The 23,981-nt window shown below is 39.6% G+C and overlaps 1 protein-coding gene across 1 annotated transcript in view; it reads right to left on the reverse strand.

The window, feature by feature from the left end:
• Window positions 1-22,571, reverse strand: part of IL17REL (interleukin 17 receptor E like) — a 174,934-nt gene extending 152,363 nt beyond the window's left edge. Inside the window, exons 1-2 of the mRNA XM_077473408.1 lie at window positions 22,347-22,571; window positions 1,695-1,722 (exon numbers count right to left, since the gene is read on the reverse strand). Coding sequence (XP_077329534.1) covers window positions 1,695-1,722; window positions 22,347-22,556 — 238 coding nt within the window. The 5' untranslated portion in view covers window positions 22,557-22,571. The remainder of the gene's footprint in view (window positions 1-1,694; window positions 1,723-22,346) is intronic.
• Window positions 22,572-23,981: the final 1,410 nt, after the last annotated feature.

The raw sequence follows: 23,981 nt of genomic DNA on the forward strand, positions 1-23,981 counted from the left end.
TTTGCTGAGAAGTTAGAAAATGCACAATCTAGTAAAGAAGTAATAAAAATCTCTGGCTTCCTAATACTGCACTGAATATAATCATGTATACCAGGTACATAAAGGGTATCATCGTTTTTTGCTGTAAAATAGATGTGTCTGGATTCTTTAATTGCTAGCATAGTGGTGGATGTGGATATGAGTGAAGACATTTCCAGGATCATCTTAGTAAATGGGCAAAATAGAAACACAAAAACATGTTGGCTGGGTTTTCTAAATTACTTGTAAATGCTATCATTATCTTCACATATAACCCAAAAGTACCTTTATCTCTAGGTAAAGGATAGTGGACCTAGAAACCATTGGTTATCAGTGCACCCAGAATATTGTGTATAGCACAACTCCAGGCTAACATGCAGGATACAGTTCTTTTTTTTCAGTTCAAGAAAAGGAAACCATGGTTGTGTAGGACTTGGGGAGCAATGGGACATGATATGGTGAGAGGTCTATAATGACATTGTATTTTCCTCTGGCTCCCTTGCCACATTAGAAAAGACAAAACATGCATTTAGACCACTTAAAATCAGGCCCACCAGGTAAATAAAATGATATTTTGCAAATCGTGGGATGCTGATATCAGCAACAGTCCTGAGCTGTGTGAACCACCTCCATTGAGAACCAGTCACACTCTCCTGTCATGCGAAATTGGATGCGGAGAAATCCACATTCAATTTGCATATAAGTGAACCCAGCATTAGGGTGCCTACACTCTGGATGAAGGAGCACAGGGCCACCTTTGGGCAGCAGCATTCTTAATCTGGGGGTAGGGGAGAGCTGGATGAACTAGCAAATTTAGATATACTAAATCATTTAAGCCAAGCTCCAGCTAACACGTCTTATGCAGTTACAACAAACTATTTTTTTCCTTTGGGGATAAAGGTTTTACATAAACAAATATACATAAAACTGAACACTGTAAGCTCCCCTGCCAGGGCTGAATGGTTTATCTCAACCCTCTAACTCCTATTTCTGCAGGGTGACTTGTTCTTTTGAAAAAACAAAAGACTTAGTGGCAGGATCAACAGGTGAAAATAAAAGAAAGGAATCCTAAAAACTTAACTATTGCACCCTTAGTTTCTAAGTATTGGTAAGCTGCAATATAATAAATGTTTGCTTTTGGCTTTAATACCACTAAATACATTTCAGCATACAAATTACATTCCTTTAACCACAGCTATGCAGACCTTCAGACCAATACTAGCCTGTTCCAATAAAGTTTGACATAATCTTCAGGATTACATCATAAGGTGCGTGTGTTTTATTACAATATAAACATTACAAATCACTCTCCATCACCTTACCTATCGTATTGCAGAATAGTCATAATAAATAGATAGGAACAAACTTTGACGTAGAGAGACTGGAAACAACTAATTATACCATCACATGAGAAAAGTAAATAGCCCAGGGAGTTCCCTTCCATTTACTGCATAGTTGTAACCTTTTCAATAAATCCGTCAAAGCCAACACATTCTATTTATAAACCAGTAAAAGACTGCTATATATAGATGTACAGTGCGCATGTGGCACGTTTATCTAGATAAGGGTAATTATATTCAATTACTTATTTATTTTTCCACATGGCCTGATAGTAATATGTTGTTACATAAATCAAAGATAAAAAAAAACAATTGAATTACAAAGATAATACTTACCAGTTTGTTTTCTTTCGCATTGAACACCCTAAAATGAAAATATTTTAATTTATGTTACTTTTGGATTTCAAAACATGTGCTTCTGCATGCAGAAAATGTCATAGAGAGTTCCAAGAAATATTTAATTAGGCACACATAATATACTTTGATTATTTAAAAAAATCTAAAGAATGAAAGAGCAATGTCAAACTGTTATTAATTCTTAATCTAAAGAAATATAATGTTAAGTAAATAAAATAAAAAAATAAGGGATCATGAAAGCAGATTTTTGGTTCTTCTCTTTCTTCATGTGTGTTAGTTCTCTTTTACAGTCTGAAGAATAACGATAGTGAACGCCGTGCATACTAAATGTATCTTATGGTTATTTGGCCATTTCAATGGACTTAAATGGGTCTTTTTCTTGTTATTATGCTTAAACATTTTTTCTTCTTCTATTTTGGAGTATTATACATCGCTGTCCTATAAACATCATATACATACAAACAAATCCCCTGAAGAAGTGGAGTACTGTCCACGAAACATGTCGAGCATGCTAATATGATTACTACGGGGTGAACTGGTATCACTACTTCTCTCAGTTATATCCCTTTTCTCAGAGTTTTAAAATTATATGTTTTAAATACTGTATGTTGTTGTAAAACGCAATAAAATTCATCTCTTTTTATCAATATGTGTGTATCCCAAGTATTATGGTACCATTAAAGTCCACTTCAGCCTTACAACCATTTGCTTCGATAGTGAATGTGAAGTCAAAAAAAAGTTTTTCTTCATTTTAAATGAGGGGAGGTTGGTAAGGATTAGAAACACTGTCTGGTTTTTACTGCTAGTTGGGATTCTGTTAAAGCGCAACTAAACCCTTCTATCCTTTTCAGCCATGGAAAGTTTTACCTGCAACTGCCATGGTGCTGCACATGTGATCAGTTATGTGATCAGTTATGACACCAGTCATTTGATGGTTTGACAAATTGCACAAGCAAATGTGACTGTTAGTGTTCCCGGCATGCCGAGAATGTTAAATTTTTTTTGAACTGTTAAATCGATGGGTTTAGTTGTGCATTAAACCAGACATGATGCTGGTTTCATGAGGAGACTTGAGGATACCTCCACAGCAAAGGTACATACTCTGTTACTGTTCCAAGCTCCTGGTCCTGCCCTCCATTCAGCACCATGTAGCTTATCCCTCCTGTGTGATGTACAGATGCTGTAAGGTAGGAGAGAGCTACCTACAGCTGTGTGTTGGGAGCGACTGGGGAAACGGCTATAGAGGGGCAGAGGACACTACTGGGGGGATAGACATAGAGGATAGTGCTATGCGGGGGGGGGGGGCAAAGGAAACTGCTATGGGGGAGGCAGAGGACACTAATTGGGGGGTTTGGTGCAGAGGACATTGCTATGGGGTGGCAGAGGGCACTACAAGGGGGGGGGGGCAGAGGAAACTATTGTGGGGGAGTAGAGGGCTGCAGAGGACACTGCTGTGGGAGGCACTACAGAGGGGGACAGAGGACACTACTGTGGGAGGGGATGCAGAGGACACTGCTATAGGGGGGCAGAGGGCACTACAGTGGAGGGGAATGGAAGAGGACACTGCTATGGGGGGGCAAAGGGCACTAGAATGGCGGAGGGGTAGAGGACACAGCTTTGGGAAGGGGGCACAGGACACTATGGTTGGGAGGGACAGAAGACACTACCATGTGTGTTTATGGGGGGAGGGGGGCATAGTATATTACTATGATGATGCGAAATGGGGCAGAAGACACTGCTGTGGAGGAGGGGATGGCAGAGGATAATACTGAGGTGGGGGTGAGTGATTTGAAGTGGGGCAGAAGACATTACTGTGACACACTATGGCTCGGTTCACAATGTAAAGATGCAGGAACCCGGCAAATCCAGTAGGGTTCCCGCATCGCATGTCTCCCGCCGGTGGTTCACACTGCCCTATGCAAACCGCTGGGAGTGTCAAAACAAAGTTAATGAGACCCTGAGATTGGTTCCATAACGCAGTGCGAACTGTCAATTCAGACAGGAATCGGATTACATGGGTGTTCTAGTGCGGATCAAAGAAAGGGTCCTGCACAAGTTTGGTTTGAATACGATGTAAATTCAGGCATACAATCTGTATGGCTGAATTTGCATTGCACAGACATTGCATGTGATTTGCACAGTAATCGCATGTGATGTCTGACATCACAGCAGTGGGAACTGACCCTTAGTGTTTTTATTGAATGCTTTATTTTTATTTTTTGAAGGATGACGCCAAAGCCCCAACCCCCCCTCCTGTCGGGGATCTTTGATTTCCTGCAAGTTGCCCAGGTAGATCTAAACCTCTGAAAGGTTGCCTACCTCTGATCTATACTCTCTAATTTGCATGAGCCACACACTGTTTTTTACCATGGGAGTGGGGGATTTACTAAAACTGGACAATACAAAATCTGGTGCAGCTCTGCATAGAAACCAATCAGCTTCTATTTTTTTTTCTGCCAAAGCTTAATTAAACAAGCTGAAGTTAGAAGACGATTGGCTACCATGCACAGCTGCATCAGATTCTAAATGCTGCAGTTTTTTTTAGTAAATCTCTCCCCTCTTCGTTTTGTTTTTGGCTTGACATACATACACTTTAACATAAAGCTATGCCAGTGATGGTGAACCTCGGCACCCCAGATGTTTTGGAACTACATTTCCCATGATGCTCATACACTCTGCAGTGTACTTGAGCATCATGGGAAATGTAGTTCCAAAACATCTGGGGTGCCAAGGTTCGCCATCACTGAGCTATGCTATCAGTTTTAGGCCCCTTTCACGCATGCAGACTGTTCATTTTATCAGTTCACTCATGTCAAAACTGCTGTTCTTCGGTTTTTCATCAAAACAGATGGAAAACAGACCAGTTTACATACATTTTATGGCCGATCCACTTTTTTTTTTTAAATGGAAGAAAAATAGAGGTTTGATCCGTTTAAAAAAAACAGATGTTGGCCGATGCGTATGTATACTGATGTAAATGAATGATCATCCATTTAAATACGTTTTTCCATAGAGATGCATTGATGTCCATTTTTCATCTGCCAATGGATGAAAGAAAAACAGACAAATGGGGGGTTATTTACGAAAGGCAAATCCACTTTGCACTGAAAGTGCACTAGGAAGTGCAGTCACTCTAAATCTAAGGGGTAGATCTGAAATCAGTGGAGGCTCTGCTGATTTTATCATCCAATCATGTGCAAGCTAAAATGCTGTTTTTTATTTTCCTTGCATGTCCCCCTCAGATGTAAAGTGACTGCACTTCCAAGTGCACTTGCAGTGCAAAGTGGATTTTCCTTTAGTAAATAACCCCCATGGTCTGCATGTGTGAAAGGGGCCTTACTGTGTTAGATAAATAAAGAGTAATGGAAATGCTGACTTTCTTGCTTCTTCTGGAGAACCTTCTGCTCTAGGTTCTCTTTAGTGCTAGCCACATGTCCACAGACCGGGAAGATTAGTAGAAATAATCAGCAAATGTGCGCTTGGATCCTTCAGTTAGGGTAATGGGGTTGATTTACTAAAGCCAAATAGGTTGTTCACTTTGAAAGGGAATTTTCTGCTAACTTTCATCGTCCAATCATGTGCAAGCACGAATGCTGTTTTTTTCTTTGCACAATATTGGGTATTCTTTGCAAAGCTTCAGCATATTCCCTCTGGGGAAAATTCCATAGTAAATTGAACACCCTATTTGTCTTTAGTAAATGACCCGAACAATTGAATTGCTTCCCAAACCAGTTATATTCAAAGCATGCTGTGAATGATAACTGTCACGGCTGCTTTTGCTCTTAACCAAACTGTCAAGCTATCAACTTACTGATGTCACAATTGATCACATGTGCAGCAACATGGTAACAGCAGGTCAAAAAGAGGCTAATATGGCAGCTTTCTTGGCTGTAAACAATATAAGGGTTTAGTTCCACTTTAAGTGATAACTTTTTCTCTTTAAGAAACAGTTAAAAAAAAATGAGAATTTTTGAAGTACTTTGTCATAAATAGTCAGTGATGATTTTTTCCAAGTACCACACTCATATCTAGAGTTACGTAAGCAGTCCCCTTACTACACAGCTACAAGGAAACATGCCTTTAGGAAACAGAGAGAGCTATTTGTTCCAGTTAATCTTGGCTTCCTCATTTCTTGGTCTGGCTCGTAGCCACTGTTAATCATGTTTTCAGTAAAACAATGTAACAAAAGTATATGCTGAAAGGAATACTTTTTTATGATGTATTTCCTCTAGCAGGATAGTACAGTTTGCCATGCATTACAAAAAGAATAACTCTAAAGAATAGCTTTTAGTCAAGTAAAGATTAATTTAGAAAGTTACCTTAAAAGAATAATTTATTTATCTCTGTATAAGGGTTTAGTATATGATATAATTAAATGCATCTACTTTGGTATGGACTGTGTAGCTGGCAATCCACTGGCAATCTGATGTATTACAAGGTTGTGACTGTGGGGTTGATTTACTAAAACTGGAGAGTGCAAAATCTGGTGCAGCTCTGCATAGTAAACCAATCAGCTTCTAGTTTTTTTTTTGTAAGCTTAATTGAACAAGCTAAAGTTAGAAGCTGATTGGCTACCATACACAGCTGCACCAGATTTTCACTCTCCAGGTTCAGTAAATTAACCCCTATATGTCATGGAGACCCATTGCAAGACCATTAGAAGGCTTTCTGCCCCTCTAATCTCCATCTAAAATGCCAACAGATATTGATAACTTCATAAGTCACTGTGTAGCCAGACAGCTCTGGCTCCCTGTGCTTCTGCCCCCCTTGCAGTTGTATGGTCTTCTATGGCTATAGTTACACCCTTTATTTGGAAACAGTCTTTGCATTAAAAACTAAAATATTAATTTAATGCCATTGAAAACTAATCTATCATTGGATACTTACTGCTACTTCACCATTACTTTTATGGCCCAGCACCACAATGAAATGTATTTTTGAAGGTGTTTAGTATGATTTGAATTGCATGTACAGAATTTATTCATAGGAATCATGATTTGAAAGCAAATAATCATTTCCATCAAATGTCTTGCCAATTTGGAAATTGGTTCTGTGAAGCATTTATGCCCAAACAGCAATGCAGAGTTTATGCATCTACCAAGTCTGGAGGCCTGAACATAATTCTTAAGCCTCGTATACACAATCGGATTTTCAGACGAGAAATGTGTGATGACAGGCTGTTGGCGGAAAATCCAACCATTTGTATGCTCCATCAGAGAATTGTTGTTGGATTTTCTGTGGACAAATGTTGGATAGTAGGTTTTAAAAGTTTCTGTTGTTGGATTTTCTGAGCGTGTGTACACAAGTCCGTCGGACAAAAGTCCAAAGTGCAAACATGGATGCTCGGAAGCAAGGACGAGCCAGAAGTCTTGTAAACTAGTGTTCGTAATGGAGAATTAACATTCATGAGGCGGAAAACTATGAAATATCTAAATGCAGCACACAATTCTCTTCATCTTTAATGGGATAATAATGAAGCTGCTTTGCTGGTGATACTGATGGATTTATTGCAAACTAGTTTTCAAGGCTTTTTTTTCTAGTGATATCAAGAATAATATTATAATGCTTTTTTTTGGGGGGGGGGGGGGCAAGTTACCACAACACCATTATCCCGTAGTTTTTAAGATCAAAGATACAACCATGTTGGTGTCCCGTGTCAATTTTTCTAAATGTAATTGCCTACTAACACTGCCTACTAATGATAGTGTTTTATGGCCATTTGTAGTAAAAGACATAGCCAAGTATTATTCTACACAATTTTTTTATTATACATTAAAAAAGGAAAATAAATAAAAATAGACATGCTATCTGCCAATAGAACTTAACCATAAAGTGCATTCTATGCATCCAAAAATATAGAAGATATACCAAATCAAATCATTATTATCATTATATCATTAATATTCAACCAAAAAAATAAAATAAAATAAATGAAAGCCTCATGCATGTGTCCTGCTTCTTAATATAGGGGGCGAACAATGCCAAGAGTTGGTGAAAGCAGGGGTCCGTCAACTGGAGATAATTCCGAAAATCATCTGGATTATTCTCCTGGAGCTCCCGCAGCAAAGGTATATGATATACTTGGTCACGATTAATCAAGCAACCAATTTTTGGTCCAAGAACTCCTCCTCCCCCTGTTCTAGAACTGGACTTGGGTCAAAGCAATAACTCCAAGGCCAATAACAAATAAAACATTATCTCCTCTGATTCCGCAACATGTGTGATTGACGAACGGCCGTTCAAAAATGAACTGAAAAGCATGAAATGAAAAGCGCGCACTGAAAACCACAAAATGAAAAGCGCGAAATGAAAAGCAGGAAATGAAAATCGAGAATCAACACTCACCAAATATCTACAAACACAAAATTACCAGAAGGAGCCCAAAGGGTGGTGCTAAAGAGCTGAAAAACCATGTAGTACGTCAGTACGTTCGTGTTTGTTGACTGTCAATTCCTTGCCATTTGTATGCAAGACAAAATCCAGGCACACGCCTTCTGACACAAGTCAGAGGTTTTGTCTGCGGAAAATCTTATCGTGTGTATGAGGCTTAAGTGTGCAGTATTCTGATATATCCTACAAACAAATAACCTTGGAAAGTAAATATACTGTATAGGAATAGTACCTTTTTGTCAATGCCACACGATAATTCGAGGTTGGAGCTTGTTTATAGTTTTGTGTGATTTGACTTTGATATTGGTGAATTGTGACACTGAGATGTTGTGGCTGTAAAATACAGTAGACTAACATATAAGTAAGCTCCAAAATCTTTCAAAGACTTTCATGTCTTTTGTGTCATGAATTATTAGAGTGTGACAAACCGCTGGAGTAATTTTATGTGTGTGGTCGACCCCAAGAAAACAATCACAATCTAGCTTATAATGTCTTTACTATGCTAAAAAAAACATCTAGGTCAGATTAGTTGTCATGGAGTGCTTTGAGGTTTTACATATGTTAGGAAACATTCAAAGGGACCATATCAACATTATCATTATTATTGTTCATGATTTATATAGTGCCAACAGTTTGCACCGCGCTTTAGAAAATAAAGAAAGGCAGTACAGTTACAATGCAAGATAACAGAGCTAAGACAGTTCTTCTCAGAAGAGCTTACAATCTAAAAGAGAGTGCCTCTTGCCTAAGTGATACAAAAGGTAGTAACTGTCGAAGATGAATCAATGGAGAAGATGAAAGTTTTGTCTTTAGATGGAGGAGGGGCAATCTACCCCAAAGAGATATGTTTTCAGGGATTGCTTAAAAGTGGACAGAGTAAGAGACAGCCAGAGAGATCGGGGTAAGGAGCTCAGGAGGGTGGCAAAGGCTCTTGAGAAGTCCTGGAGGTGAGCATGGGAAGAGGTAATGTGGGAGCTAGAGAGAAGGTGGTCTTGGGAAGAGCAAAGAGAACAGTTTGAGTCATATCGAGGCTGGTAATGGAGCTCAGGGCAGAGTTGTGGATAAATTTGTATATTGTTAATATTGTTAATAGTTTATATTTGTTTTACTTAAATTTTACCAATATTTACTTTTTTCGCATTTTCTTTGCAACTACATTATAATTCCTGCATAACAAATCTTTTTCTTTTTTACAGCAGTAAAGGCTGATAGAATTGGAAGGCTACTACTTTATTCAGTTCAGGCAGTTTTGTTTGCAAATAATTTTGCTATTTGCGCATAGGGCCGAAGCCATGTAATATTGTCACATGGCCCCTCACAATATAATTCAAATCTGGTATGAAAATTGTGTACACAGTGAGACGGTGTTATCATTTAAAATGAAGTCTTCATTCTGCTATCTGTGTGGACAACAGAAAAGCAGGAAAGTGGGTAAGACCCATACATGAGATGATCATTTATAATAGGCCATTGTCTCATTGGTAACAACTACGTTGAGGGTACTCCACGATCAGAGGTCATATTCCCGTAAAAGGGATTCTTCAGGTTCAGTGAAGTATTTACAGATAACAGTCTAAGCCTGTAGCAAGTAGCTTACCAATATTTGTTTTGTCAGCTAGTAAACCCTTCCTCTACCATCCTTGTCATAATGGCAATTATTTCCCTTTGGTTATCACATAGCTTCCTCCAGGACATACCGCTAACACTTTCCTGGTTGCTATACCCTGGAAAACTCCTTATCTAGAAAGATAAACAATGTCTTATAAATTAAGCCTAGACAGCTCTTCGTCATTCATATTCCTCTATTGCTTGGTGAGTCACTGATATGGAACAAGCATTTGCATATCAGGTGTTAAAACAACTGATATGATCATGCGTGTTCTGGGTGATTGATTCACAACTCCGAAGATTGTATCTTAGAAAATAAGTCAGCAGTGGAAGCTGCCATATTCCTATCCTGAATATGATGAAGGCCTGGGATATAGAGATAGGTAGCACTAGTAAGAAGGGGTACCATCATCCTACACCTACATGAAAACGGCTGAAGATTCGGACACGATCCAGGCAGGGAGGGGGCAGAGATGACTGAGCACCAGTCAGACCACCCTCATACCTTAGGGGAACACATGTCCCCCCCCCCCCCACCATCTCTTGGTTCCCTCTTCCCCTCCTTCCCCCCTTTCCCTTTCCCTTCTCTACCTCTTTTGCCTTAAATTTTTCTCTCTTCCCTTTTTCCTGGTGTAGTGGGAGACAATACCCTAATAAATAATGCACATACACCTTTTAATTTATAATATTTATTTTCAGTACCTGATCACACGTGTCTGCTTATTACCCCCTGTGCTCGCCGTGGGGGAGACCATTCGGGGCACTCCTTATCCTCGCTGTCCCTATTCTTTTGTTCCTTCTGGTTAAGCAACTATGAGACTCTTTCCCCTCCTATATCATGTTTTGGTATATATTATTTACATTATGGTGATTGAAAATCGTATCGTTGTAGATTAATTATATTTAGCTCCTCCTGATGTAGCGTTTTTCACCGTGTAGAGGACCCAGTTGTATCCAAAGAGAAACCACATTTCCTCAACGAATACCATTTTAGAATATTAAGGATCTTTGAAATGTTTTGTAACTGATGTAACTGATGTATTTAACTTTTTTTTAGACATGCACTATATTGCCTTTACACACACATGAACTTTATTGGCACCCCAGTCTTAGTCTGTAAGGTTCAATATTAAATTGGTCCACCTTTTGCAGCTATAACAGCTTCAACTCTTCTGGAAAGGCTGTCCACAAGGTTTAGGAGTGTGTCTATGAAAACGTTTGACCATTCTTCCAGCAGCGCATTTGTGAGGTCAGGCACTGATGTGGACGAGAATGCCTGGTTTGCAGTCTCCACTCTAATTCATCCCCAATGGGTTCTATGGGGTTTAGGTTTTTTGGGTCAGGACTCTGTGCAGGCCAGTCAAGTTCCTCCACCCCAAACTGTATTTTAAGTCAATGTCATTAGAGGACCATTTTACAGGGGGGCAGATGTGCATGTGGTAATAAGAGGGTGCATGTGTGTACATGTGTGTGTCATCCCGCAATTTGCAAACTGAATTTATATTTCTGTCACTCTTGCCCTACATGTTTTGTGAGCTCTTTGACAAGTATCTGAAATATAGAAATTCTGCACCTTGGGTAACTCAGTACATCAGGTTTTTGTGTTTGTTTGGTTACACTAAAATGGTGTTTGCTATTAAAAGGAGATCAGTCAAACAGGGGGAAGAAAAAAGGTAACATGCAAATGACATTGTGAAGCAGAGAAGGTAAACATTTCTAATACAAGGAAATGGTGTATAAGGAAATACAAAAATAGCTTGTGCTTCTTCCTTAATCATAGCTTTTAAAGGCACGAAAGTGCCTATTGCAAAATACAATAAAGAACATCAGACAGACAGTTCTATAGATAACCGAATGGCTCACTTACCGTAGTATTTCAAACTAGTTCCTTTATTTGAATAATGTTAAGTATTGTTTGTAACGTAGAGGAAGACAAAATTAGAAATATGTATTCTTACGCAGTTCTATTATAATGGGTATAATACCCTTCTTGAGCAAATACTCTTATATCTGTGAATTACTCTCATACTGCCGCCTGTGGCTGTTATTTAATTCTTTCCTTCATGGATGATTTCCATTTAATGGATTCTACAGTGACTGCAATTACACTTTATGTATAGTGGGAAATACATCTTGCCTGGTTGTATAGTAGCATTAGAACAAAAAAATGTGTGCCTATATAATTTAAAGCTGAACTCTAGGCAAATGCCAGACACAAATTAATTCACTTATGTAATCATTAACCACATCAATACTGAGGACTTTCTGCCCCTTCCTTCCCAGGCCGATTTTCAGCTTTCAGCGCTCTCGCATTTTCAATGGTCATGCTACGCTGCACCCAAATGAAATTTTTATCATTTTGTTCACTCAAATAGGGCTTTCTTTGGTGGTATTTATTCACAACTCCGTTTTTTATTTTTTGCGATATATACAAAAAAAAGAGCGTAAATTTGGAAAAAAAAACAATATTTTCTTTATTTTATTTAAAAAGAAATCCAATAAAATCAAATTTTGTCATAAATTTAAGCCAAAATGTATTCCGCTACATGTCCTTGGTAAAAAAAAAATCAGTTAAGTGTATAATAATTGGTTCGTGTGATCACAGACTGATGTACGCAAATGATCATGTACAGATGTGTGCAGGTGATCAAGGACCTATGTGTGCAGATTATCATTGGGACATGTGATTTTAGTGGGACAGGTGTTTTTACTATGTGGGGACGTGTGTTTTGGGGATATGTGTTTTGGGGACATGTGTTTTACACTGTGTGTTACTATGCTGGTGATCAGTGTGTAAAAAGCTGTAAAGAACAGCTCATACACACTTATCACCAACCGGCTGCAGCGATCCACTCTCCTCTCCTCACCAACAACTTATTTGTGAGGAGAGGAGAGCCGATCGCCTAGCAACCGTCTCTGGGTTTACATCACATGATGGCTGTGATTGGCACACGGCCGTCATGTGATCAGGAGGATCAATCACAGAGCCTTCCTGCCGATCTGAAATGCGCCATGTCCGGGTGACATAAGCACATTGGGATTGCACCACGTTCCTCAACGTCCACTCAGAAGGAGGGAGCGCCCACCCGGCGGTACATATGCAGTGGCCGGGTGGAAAATGGGTATTATATCTTTAAATGTGTTTTTTTTTATATAATGCAAACAGTGTAAGTATCTGGATTTGACCTGGTATCAGCCTGTTGTAGCCCTTGTACAGCAAGGTTTGAGTGTGAGAAGTGTGAGAAGGAGCAGTACAAGAAAAACAATTAGTTAATGTATCATAGTATTATAGTAGGTAAGGATAAATAACAACAATAGTCCATCCAGTTCAACCTGTGAAGGTGCATGTGTGTCAATGTTGGTAATCATTTTCCATAACCTTGCACGTTGTGGTCACTGTTGTGTTAAAAACTTCTCCAATCTCATTGTGTGGCCCCGTGTCCTCTTAGCCCTTGTACACACGGTCGGACATTCCGACAACAAAAGCCGTAGGATTTTGTCCGACGGATTTTGTCTGAAACTGGTGTTGCATACACACAGTCGGACAAAGTTGTCGGAAAATCCGATCATTCAGAACGTGATATTGTTATTTCCTTACGACGAGACTACGTTCAGGCTAGTAGCCAATAGCTTTGGTCTTGTAATTTGAGCATGTGTGGAACTTTGTCCGATCGGAATTCTCTACTAATAAACGGACAAAGTCCAATCGCCCAGCTCTAAAACTTTGTCGATTGGATATTCTGACGGAAACAGTCTAATGGAGCCCACACATGGTCGGATTATCTGACAACACTGTCAATGGGACATTTTCCGTCGGAATGTCCGACCATGTGTACAAGGGCTTACACTCACTGAGACTGAAAAGTTTTCTTCCTACGCTGGGATTATCATTGAGGTATTTTTATACCGCTATCATATCTCCTCTCGAGCGTCTCTCCCTCAACCAGCATGCTGACAGAAGCATGCTGATAGGAAGAGATAGCAGAGTGACAGAGAGATGAGCTCATCGCTGTGTTGCTTCTTTCACTGCCCATTTATGGACTGGGGTGGATCCAAGATTACCTGGGCTCATAAGAAGATGGTATGATGCTGGCAATCTGATTGAGGTGAAAGACAAAATACTATAGCGAAGATTTCTGGATTGAGAGTAAATTTTGTAGACAAAAAAAAGCTGTTTCTCATATTTTACCTTTTATCGGGCTATTATTATTATTATTATTGAACACAGACCTGTGTGTCAAAATGTACATTTATATCTGCCTGAAGTTCAATATTAAAATGCCAGTGCATAGAGAATATCAATACTGCCTCATAACTGTAAGCAAAGTTAGGCAATGCTAAATCTTGCGGCAGCTTCAAGAAGTGATTGGCTCAGCGCGGTATGGCTACAGCTCCAACAAGAAGAAGGAAATATAGGAAGTATGAAGCCTCGGAAGGGGGGTCGTTTTATACAGAGAGTATAGGCATGCCTGGTCACCTTATACACCAGAAAGTACGGTATATTTATGTTTTCAATATACTGTAAACTACCCTGTGTGGTGTATATGGATTCTATTTTTCCTACAAACCTTTCACTCTCCTACTGCAGCCCTTTGTCTTTGAATAGTCTTGAAGGCTCATGGTAATGAAAAGGATTAAATTGCACTAATGCAAACTCCTGATGGCTCCCTTTTTAGTTTTTCAGCAATTTACAAACTGCAGTCATGAAAATACATGTTTCATGAGATTTGGATTTGGATTGACCGTTCAAATGGGTTTGGATCCCATAGAAAAAACTTTTTCCGATAATGACACCCACCCTGTAAGGAGAACTCCTAAAGGTCAAAGAAAAATTCACCAAAATTTTGAAATTTCTATTTAATCTCCAAGGACACCAAGCATTTGATTCATTTCTGACAGGTGGCCCTGTTGTGGGTTAAAACCACTTTTTTATTTCTGTTAATACTGGCTACTGGATACCTGTCTGAAATATGTCTCTAATATGCTAAGAATATCCATCAGAGCGTGAAGGAATCTTCTAATAGATGGACATTTCATGAAGTTCTCATTACTCAACTCTCTAATGTACTAGTGAATGCTTGCATAGGGTCAGAGGATCAATTGCTATTGGGAAGCTGCTACTAATGTACTGCAATTCTCTTAAAGGACCCACTATCAATGGGAGACTGCTAGTGAAGAAATTAGGACCACTGGGAGGATACTACTAAAATATTAGAGCCATAAAAAGTCAAGAACCCACCAAGAGATGTTAAAATGCTAGTCTCCCAAGTCGTTTGGGAGTTATTCCACACTAACCACAGGTATATGGGGTGCTACAAAGTCTATTGAGAAAACTCTGAACTTTAAAGCCTAATCATCTGTGCAGATTTCACAACTATTTTCTGAGAGCAATTATTTTGTAAATTATGAGTGGATGAGGTTACAAGCAAAATGTCCGTGGCTCATCTAACTAATTTGCAAAACAATCTTGACTTACAGTGACTGTCAAAATTAAAACAAAAATGAAAGGGTTCCAAAAGAAAAAAAAGTTGAAAGTTTACCTAACATAAGGGGTTGAAATCATGAGGAAAAATAGTGAAATTGTACCGGCATACTGCATAATACTGACCATCCACTGAGCGTCACACAATACAAATGATTTTAGGAAAACTATACAACAGAACTTGCCAGATCAGGAAAAGAATAGAAAGAAAAATAAAATAATTTCTGTTTAATAAGCAATGATAGGCTAGCAAAATATGCAAAACTACCTACTGGTATGAGCTCCCCAAACTACTACATAACTATAAAGTCATGTTTTTTAGATTTGGATAGATTGGTATGAGGTTAGAACTTTTTTCAGGGTTTTAGTTTTTTTTTTTTTTTGCCCTACTTTATTCAAAATCAAAACAAAAAGTTTGGACATTAGATAATACACCTACATACTGTATATTGATTCTAAACAAACCTCTGTAACCCCCCTCTCCATGTCTTTTTTTTTCATTTGCTATCTTTAGCCTACTCACAGACATAAGATATTAATTAATGTATGGTGGACACATTTATTATCTGTCAAACTTTCTGTATGTATTTTGCCTTTTGACATTTTTCTCACCCTTTCTCTTAGGATGCACTCCCACTGGGTACAGTTGAACTAAACCCTGCCTAAGTTCAATTGTCAACGCTCCCTAATTCTCACTCTGGTCTGCATTAACATTGGGCTATAAGCAAGTGTTCCTGGGCACACATACATAATTACCTCTGCCAACCAAATCACAGTGATCCCTGTTTCTGTGCCCAGTTATCTATGCAAAGATCTGTGCTCAGGCACAGTTTGCACTCACACTGAGGGAAACTGTACTGGACTACAAGTGAACTATGTCTGGGACCACCTCTTTCCAATAGCCACAGGCACGGTATACTTAACCATTTACTGCCACACTTACAAGCATTCACACAGCACAACCAAACTGAACCAAGGACATTAAAACTGCCAGTATGTCAATCACCAGTCAATAGCCTTCCTGCAAATATTTTCACCCATTGCCCTTTTTTACACATACTTCTCAATATAGTAATGCATTTAGTGCCCAATAGATTGCTATGGAATCAAAGAAAAAATAATTATGTTGTTTTAAAACAGGTTTGCTTTAAAATGAAATCCATAAGGATGATCTGCATAACCAATTGTTGCTCTTAAAAATTCATCATATTTATTCAGAAACCACGGTGTACAAATGCAGATCAGTTGACGTGTTTCAGCCTACAAGGCCCTAGTCATAAATACATATATATATATATATATATATATATATATATATATATATACTGTAATTTTTTTTGTATTTACTACTAATGACGGTGATCAGAGACTTATAGTGGGACTGCGATAGTGCAGCAGGAAATCTGACACTAACTAAGGCTGGGTGGGAACTGACTAACTGCCATCACCAGTGACACTGGCTGGGAAGGAGTTAAAATCTAGGGAGATCAAAGAGGTAACTGTGTGCCTAACAGGTGTTAAAGCGGAGCTCCAAGGAAAAGGGAAAGCTCTGCTTGTTCTCACCCCCCCCCCCCTGCCAAATTTGGCTATTTTTTGGGGGGGCGGGTACATGGTTTTGACAGGTAGCAGCTCCCACTTCCGGGTAAGATCACTGCGGCAATGTACGAGCATTTCCAACACCTCCTCCTTCTCCCTGCTGCCTTCTGAGACACACACAGGTCCCAGAAGACAGCGAGACCATCTATACCACCTAGACCCAAAGCTGATTGACAAATAAGCTTGGGGTACCGACATCGTGGGATTCCTTTTGCAGGCTGGAGCTCCTCTTTAATGTGCACAATGTGTGCTGCTTTTTACTAATAATCTTTTTGTTTCTTATCCTGTTTTGTAGGGATAAGTAACAGATTTTGTTCTCTCTGTACAAAGCCATGTGTTGATTGTCAACACAGGGCTCTGAGAGCTGTGATTGGACACAGCTGATCAGCAGCCATGAATCATTGCCGGGTACCTGCTGACATGTGTGTGCCCTAAACCCAGAAATGTGCAGCGAAGTACCAGTAGTTAGCTTTGCCTGTGCAGGTCACCCATCTGTAGTACAATCTGTGGGGTTGGCAAGTAGTTAAAATGTATGTTAAGCCAGGTGTGAGTGTGTAAGGGTTATAAAACTGGTCACATATTTACTGTAATCCGAAGGACACAGACCAAAATAAAAGTCTGATAGGGGATCTAGCCTTAACCCGCTTAGCTAAAAAAAAACACATTTGTATTTGTGTCTGTTTTGCTGTTAAAGAGTTCCCATCACTTCTTGCCAGCTAAAATGTTGTCAGTGGAACAGTAAGTAAGACCCCTTTCACACTGGGGCGTTTTTCAGGCGTTTTTCATGCGCTTTAGCGTCAAAAAAAGCACCTGAAAGAAGCTGCAACTGCAATCCCAATGTAAAAGCCAGAGTGCTTTCACACTGATGCGCTGCGCTGGCAGAGCGTCAAAAAAAGTCCTGCAAGCAGCTTCTTTGCAGCGCTTTTGGAGCGGTGAATACAACGCTCCTAAAACGCCCCTTCCCATTGAAATCAATGGGAAGCGCTTGTAAAACGCCCGAAAAACGCCTGAAAAACACTTTGTGGGCGCTTTTACCCTTTATTTGGCCACTAGCAGGGGTTAAAAGTGCCCCATTAACGCTCGAAAAACGCTGGTAAAGCGCTGCTAGTTTAAGCGGCGCTTTACGAGGATTTTTCGGGCCCTGTCATTTCACATTGGGACTGCAGATGAGGCTTCTTTCAAGCGCTTTACAGGCGCTTTTTTTAACGCTAAAGCGCTTGAAAAACGCCCCAGTGTGAAAGGGTCTAAGGGTAATTCTCTCTAATGCCACGTACACACGATTGGAATTCTCGTCGCAAAAAGCTCTGATGGTTTTCCGGACAGAATTCCGCTCAAGCTATCATGCCTACACACGATCACACCAAATTCCGATCGTTTAGAACGCGGTGACGTACAACACGTACGATGGGACTAGAAAAAGGAAGTTCAATAGCCAGTAGCCAATAGCTTCCGTCTCGTAATTGAATCTGAGCATGCGTGATTTTTGGCGTGTCGGAATTGCATACACACGATCGGAATTTTCCGAAAGTTTTTCCGTCTGGAAAATTGAGAACATGCTATAAATTTTTGGCTGGCGGAAATTCAGACAGCTAAATTCCGATGGAGCATACACACAGTCGCATTTTCCGATGAAAATCTCTCATCAGTCTTTTTCTGGCCGGAATTCCAATAGTGTGTACGCGGCATAAGAGCCCCATTTAGCAGTAAAAACCTTACAAGGATTCTACATTTTCCATACACTATCCAAACTAAGAAAAACATTTTGGCTGAACATAGACTTTAATAGATAAGAACTGCCTGGAACGCAGGTAATCCTACAAAATGACCCAACAATCCCAGTGGAAAACAGACATCCTAAAGCCCCATACACACTATCAGATTTTCTGCTGATTTTTGTCTTCAGATTCACCAAAACCATGTAGTGTAAGGGCCTGCCTGATTGCATACACATTAAAACTCCTAAGGTTTGACCTCATATTATATGGTTTTGGTAAATCTGAAGACAAAAATCTGTAGAAAATCTGATAGTGTGTATGGGGCTTTATATACCCTCATCATCAAGCAAATGTGTATATAAACTCCAATAAATTTAACCAGGTCCTTACAGACATAAGCAGAGTAAATTTGAAAATCCCCCAGACTTTTACCAGATTATCTATTAAAACCAAAAAGGGTGTGAAAGACTTGACCAATGTAGGGGATTTCACTTTATAAATGTCATTTTTAAAAAGTACCAGCTGCATAACAATAGCTGTAGCAGCCCATGTGGCTGCTATGAGGCCTGGGGTGGCAGGGGGTCCCATTGGCCTGTGGAGATAGTTTAAACATAGAAAATCTGTGTGCATGTGAAGGTAGCTCACTTTTTGTTTTTGAAGGATTGCAGAAGTTGTTGCCGTAGCTAAAATGGGCAGGTGTTTGGAATACCCTCCACAGAAGTTTGCATTAGCCCTGGTTCAGACCAATGCAGCTTTTGGAGTCATGCTACTTCAGAGCGACTTTAAAGCCGACTATCAGTACGATTTCATGTGCGGTTTTCTGACATTTGTATGACTTCTTTTAACAGATGTCAATGCAAGCAGCACTGAAATCACATAGAAATAGTGCAGAAATCTATTTCAAAGTTGGGTCGCAGTGATCAGAAGGATTCCATTGCTACATATTGGGTGCAACTTGTCATGCAACTTTGAACTGTCAAGTTGCATGACAAGTTGCACTGGTGAGGACCAAGGCTTAGGGATATAGAGTAATAATATTGGATTGTATGCGGTCATTATTATTATTATTGCTACTCCAATCTTTTTTTTGTTTTTTGTTTTTCAGCACTTTCTGTAATAGTGGAAGGTGTTGAGCTGGTGGGCTACTGAGAACAGATTAGTTAGCTGGAAAAACTGAAAACCGTATACTCACCTTTCCGTAATTTTCCTTTCCTGGCGCATCTCCATGGCAGCACACACTGACAGGATTGGTCACGCAGAACCAGAGGTAATCATATCAGATACCAGCCAGACAGGATGGGGGGCCCATTATCAGAACCAGGTGGTTCAGGGTCAATGGCAATTTCATGAGGAGGGTCTAGTATTGATTATTCTCAAGCTCAGCATGGGATTTATCAGTAGTCCTGATTTCACTATAAAGTTCACCTTTCCATCCAGCTGACTCGATTACGTTGTGGGACTTAATACAAACATTTACATTTCTTATCGCCATCACTGCAGCTAAAAGAGTCTCAGAGATAAAGGCGTTAATGATTTCAGAACCCTACATGGTCTTTTACCCAGACAGAGTGGTACTGAAACCCTCAGACCACTTTACTCCAAAGGTGACATCATCCTTTCACTACAATCAGGAAATCAACCTTCCATCATTTACCGACAATCAAGGGTAATCACATGCCTTGGACATTAAGACCACTATTCAGAAACTATCTGTCAGCTACAGCCTCTTTCAGCAAGACCGATAACCTATTGGTGATTCCTCACGGAGGAAGAAGAGGCCACATGGCATCATCTCGCACCATTACATCTTGGCTGGTCAAGGACATCAAGAAAGCCTACGACACTCAGAATCTGCCGGTACCTGAAGGCATAAGGGCTCACCCAACAAGGGCAGTGGCAACCTTCTGGGCAGTGTATTGTAGGGTATTACAAGAGACAATCTTCAGGGCAGCAACTTGGTATTTCAGACATACATGCATGTCCCACTACAGTGTACCCTCGGCTCAGTTATCAATGGTAGATTTTGTAAGATCCGTTATTCGGGCCAATTCTACAGCCATATGATAAATAAATACTACTACTTTACTTGCACCCACCTGACTGGTGAGTTATTTCCCAGTGTGTGCTGCCATGATGCATCAGGAAAATTGTATACTCGTCTTTCCGTAATTTTCCTTTCATCTCCATGGCAGCACATGGCATCCCACCCTTCCTGAGATGATAGTTACAGAGAATGAAGGGGGGTGCCCCTTCTTCAAATTTATAATTAACCAATCCTGTCAGGTTGGGGGTGCGGAGTCACATCCCAGTGTGTGCTGCCATGATGCCACCCTCCTCTGTCTACAGCTCTGGTGTTGAGTAATGTACAGACAATGCTGACAGCTCTCCTGCTATCAAAATTTTTCTATGGGGCCCATGATCTGTATATAACTCCTGTAAACTACAACAGATATATGCCTTTGGAATTGGAACTACTAAAGGGGTTTGAACTCTGAGGTTTTGCTTCCAAGGTAAGGTTAGTTATTGGGGTCCTATCACTTTGGGGTTCTGGAAGAGACACTACAGCAACATACCATAGGAAGCTGGAGAGTGTTAATACAGCCTTCTTTTAGCTAGATAACACATTACTAATTTGCATACAAAAACAGTAGTCGGCAGTAGCAAAATTCCCCTTCCGAAAAGATCAAACATAAGATAAGTATTATTCATCAAGGGTTACAACATAAAAGAAGAACATTGTCCAAGCACAAGACAGCACTTTGCAGAATGTTTTTTTTAAAGGGATTAAAAACGGATGTTTCCATTCTTGGTATATGGTAGACTAAACCACCTGACAATTTCTTATACCTCTTAGGAAGTCTATTGGTGAGATATCTGCACTTGGATTATTATTCTGCATTCTTGCAGTGGCTTTTATGAAGGAGTCCTAAATCTACCTGCTGCATTTTTTTAAATTATTTTATGGAAAGTTCAACAAGATATTCTAAACACACAAAAGTGACAGAAAACCCCAAAATGTCAAAGTAGACCCAAACAGATTTGGTAATTATAGATATTGGGTTATGCAAGTCATATCTGACTCCACTTTCCAGGCTTCACCTTCAACGAAAATATCACTTTTGGGTGGACTAGACCTTGCACAATATCAATGTCTAATAATCTGTCAATACTAAAATATAGTTCTACTATGTGTTCACAGGCCAGAGCTATTGCAGCAACAAAACAAAAAAAAAATATTATTTGGTCATTGTTAAGGTGTCATAGCAGGGATGAGTTTTGCCATATCTAGAGATGATTTATAAAATATGTTGTCTGTTTAGCACATGGCAACCAATCAGATTATTTCTTTCACCACCTCTCCTATTAGAAAACAAACACTTATAAGAAAGGTCACTAAAGGCAAATCATCCCTTTTTTCTTAGATTTTATAAAAATGTATTACTCATGATAAAAATAATAATAATAATAATAAGAATAATAATAATAAAAAACAACAACAATAATAATAGTAGTAATAATAATAATAAAAGCAATAATATTAATAATACACAACAATGTGCATCAATATGAAAACATACATTTTATTAAGACATACCTTTTTATTCACATTAATGTCTTTTATATCATATGGTAGATCTACCTCTGTCACGCTCTTACATTTTAAACATACAACATTTACAAGTATTATAAAAAAAAAAAAACACTACCTACAGAAAAGTCTAAATAAGCCAGCAAATAAAATCAGTATCTGGAGAATGAAAATCTACTAGTGTCAAGCTGAAATAAAAATTGTGACATTTAGGTAAGGAATATAAAATTGATACTAAAACATCAGCTTACCTGTGAACATGTAATTTCACATTCTTTAATTCTCTGTATGGAGTGACAGTTAGCAATTCCACAGAATAAAATGATGAGCAAAGGACAGCCTGAGGTTCCCCAGCACAGAAAGCAGCACTCTCTATTGTGGAATTTCATTGCTACTCTTAATGTCAGTGATAGCTTGTGTACATCAGAAAGCCAATGTGTGCCTTTAAGTAGTGGATTCATACCCGCCCCCTTTTAACTCATTGGTGAAAATCTATGAATCATAGTAGGACTTTCCCTGTCATTACAACTAGATCAGTAAAGATTTGCAACAGTGGAAATGTGCGGTAGCTGCCTGCAGGTATCATAAAACGTGGCTGGATAGGGCAGACAACACAGGATTACGTAATGCCACTCCGGTTACAACTATGTTTTTTTTCTCAGCATTTAAAGGTCATTACAACATTCATTTTTTCTGCACTGTCATTAATTGTTTGCATTCCTAAATCACATGCTTTTCCACATATCATATCATTTAAGTGAATGTGAAGCTGATTAATTGATGTTTCTGATGACTCAGATGCAGGGCTGTCTTTAATATTGATTGGACCCTGGGCAAACATTTTCTTGGGCCCCCCCTACATGCAATTTTGCTCTCCACCTGCTCTGAGACTTAAAATCAGTTTACTGAAATGGATCAGGCAGAGATTGGGATTGGTTGCCAGAGGTTACAGCGCAAATTACGGCATACTGGTTAGTTGCTAGAGGTTACAGCACATGATTTATGCTTGTCGATTGGTTGCTAGAGATTACTGTACATCAATACTGATCACTTATTGGTTGCTGGAGGTTACTGCACATCATTACTGCTCACTGATCGGTTGCTAGAGGTTACAGCACATCATATCCTCACTGCCTGCACATAATGTATTGGGTCAATGAGGGGACCTATCAATAAATAGAGAACTCCTAGGGATCCTAGAACTCTTGGGATCAGTGGCAGTGCTGGGGGCAGGAGAGGGTGTGATCAATGGCAATGGCAATGGCAATTTATATTGACTACCAAGATAAAGAGGAGCTTCAACACTGATCACCAATGTAATATGGGTTTAAACTGACCACTAATGTAAGGGCAGCCTTCACACTGGCCACTAGTGTGAATGAAAGGATTGTACACCAAGCCCCAATGTAATGAGAAGGTTTACACGGACACCAATGTGACTGAGACATTTAGCCTGCGTTCACATTTGTGTGTGTCGGGCACGTATGCAAAATCGCTTTCCTGACACCACAGAAACGTGCTGCCCTTTATCAGACACACAGCAGTGCCATCAATTGTTAATGGCACCGTCACGCATCTGCTGACATGTGCTGTAGAACTATGTGATTTTGAAAAAGTGTTAGGGACTTTCTTCCACATAGCACATACTACCCTGTCAGTACACCTTTGCATCCTAAAACCCCTGCCAATCTCTGCACCCCAAACCTCCTCCATCTTCTCCACTCAAACCCTCCGACCGTTTAACTCTACCTACCTCCTCTGCTCATCTTTGCACCCATCCTCCTTACCGCTACATGTCCCCTCCTTGCTCACCTGAGCACACCAAACTGTAATTCCTTCTCTGGCTACCTCTGCACACCCCACAAGTACTTTTTCTTCTTTACTGA

This window comes from Lithobates pipiens, unplaced genomic scaffold, assembly GCF_037356315.1.
Source record: "Lithobates pipiens isolate NorthernLeopardFrog02 unplaced genomic scaffold, aLitPip1_a1.2 Scaffold_8, whole genome shotgun sequence".
In the NCBI taxonomy this organism is placed as follows: Eukaryota; Metazoa; Chordata; class Amphibia; order Anura; family Ranidae; genus Lithobates; species Lithobates pipiens.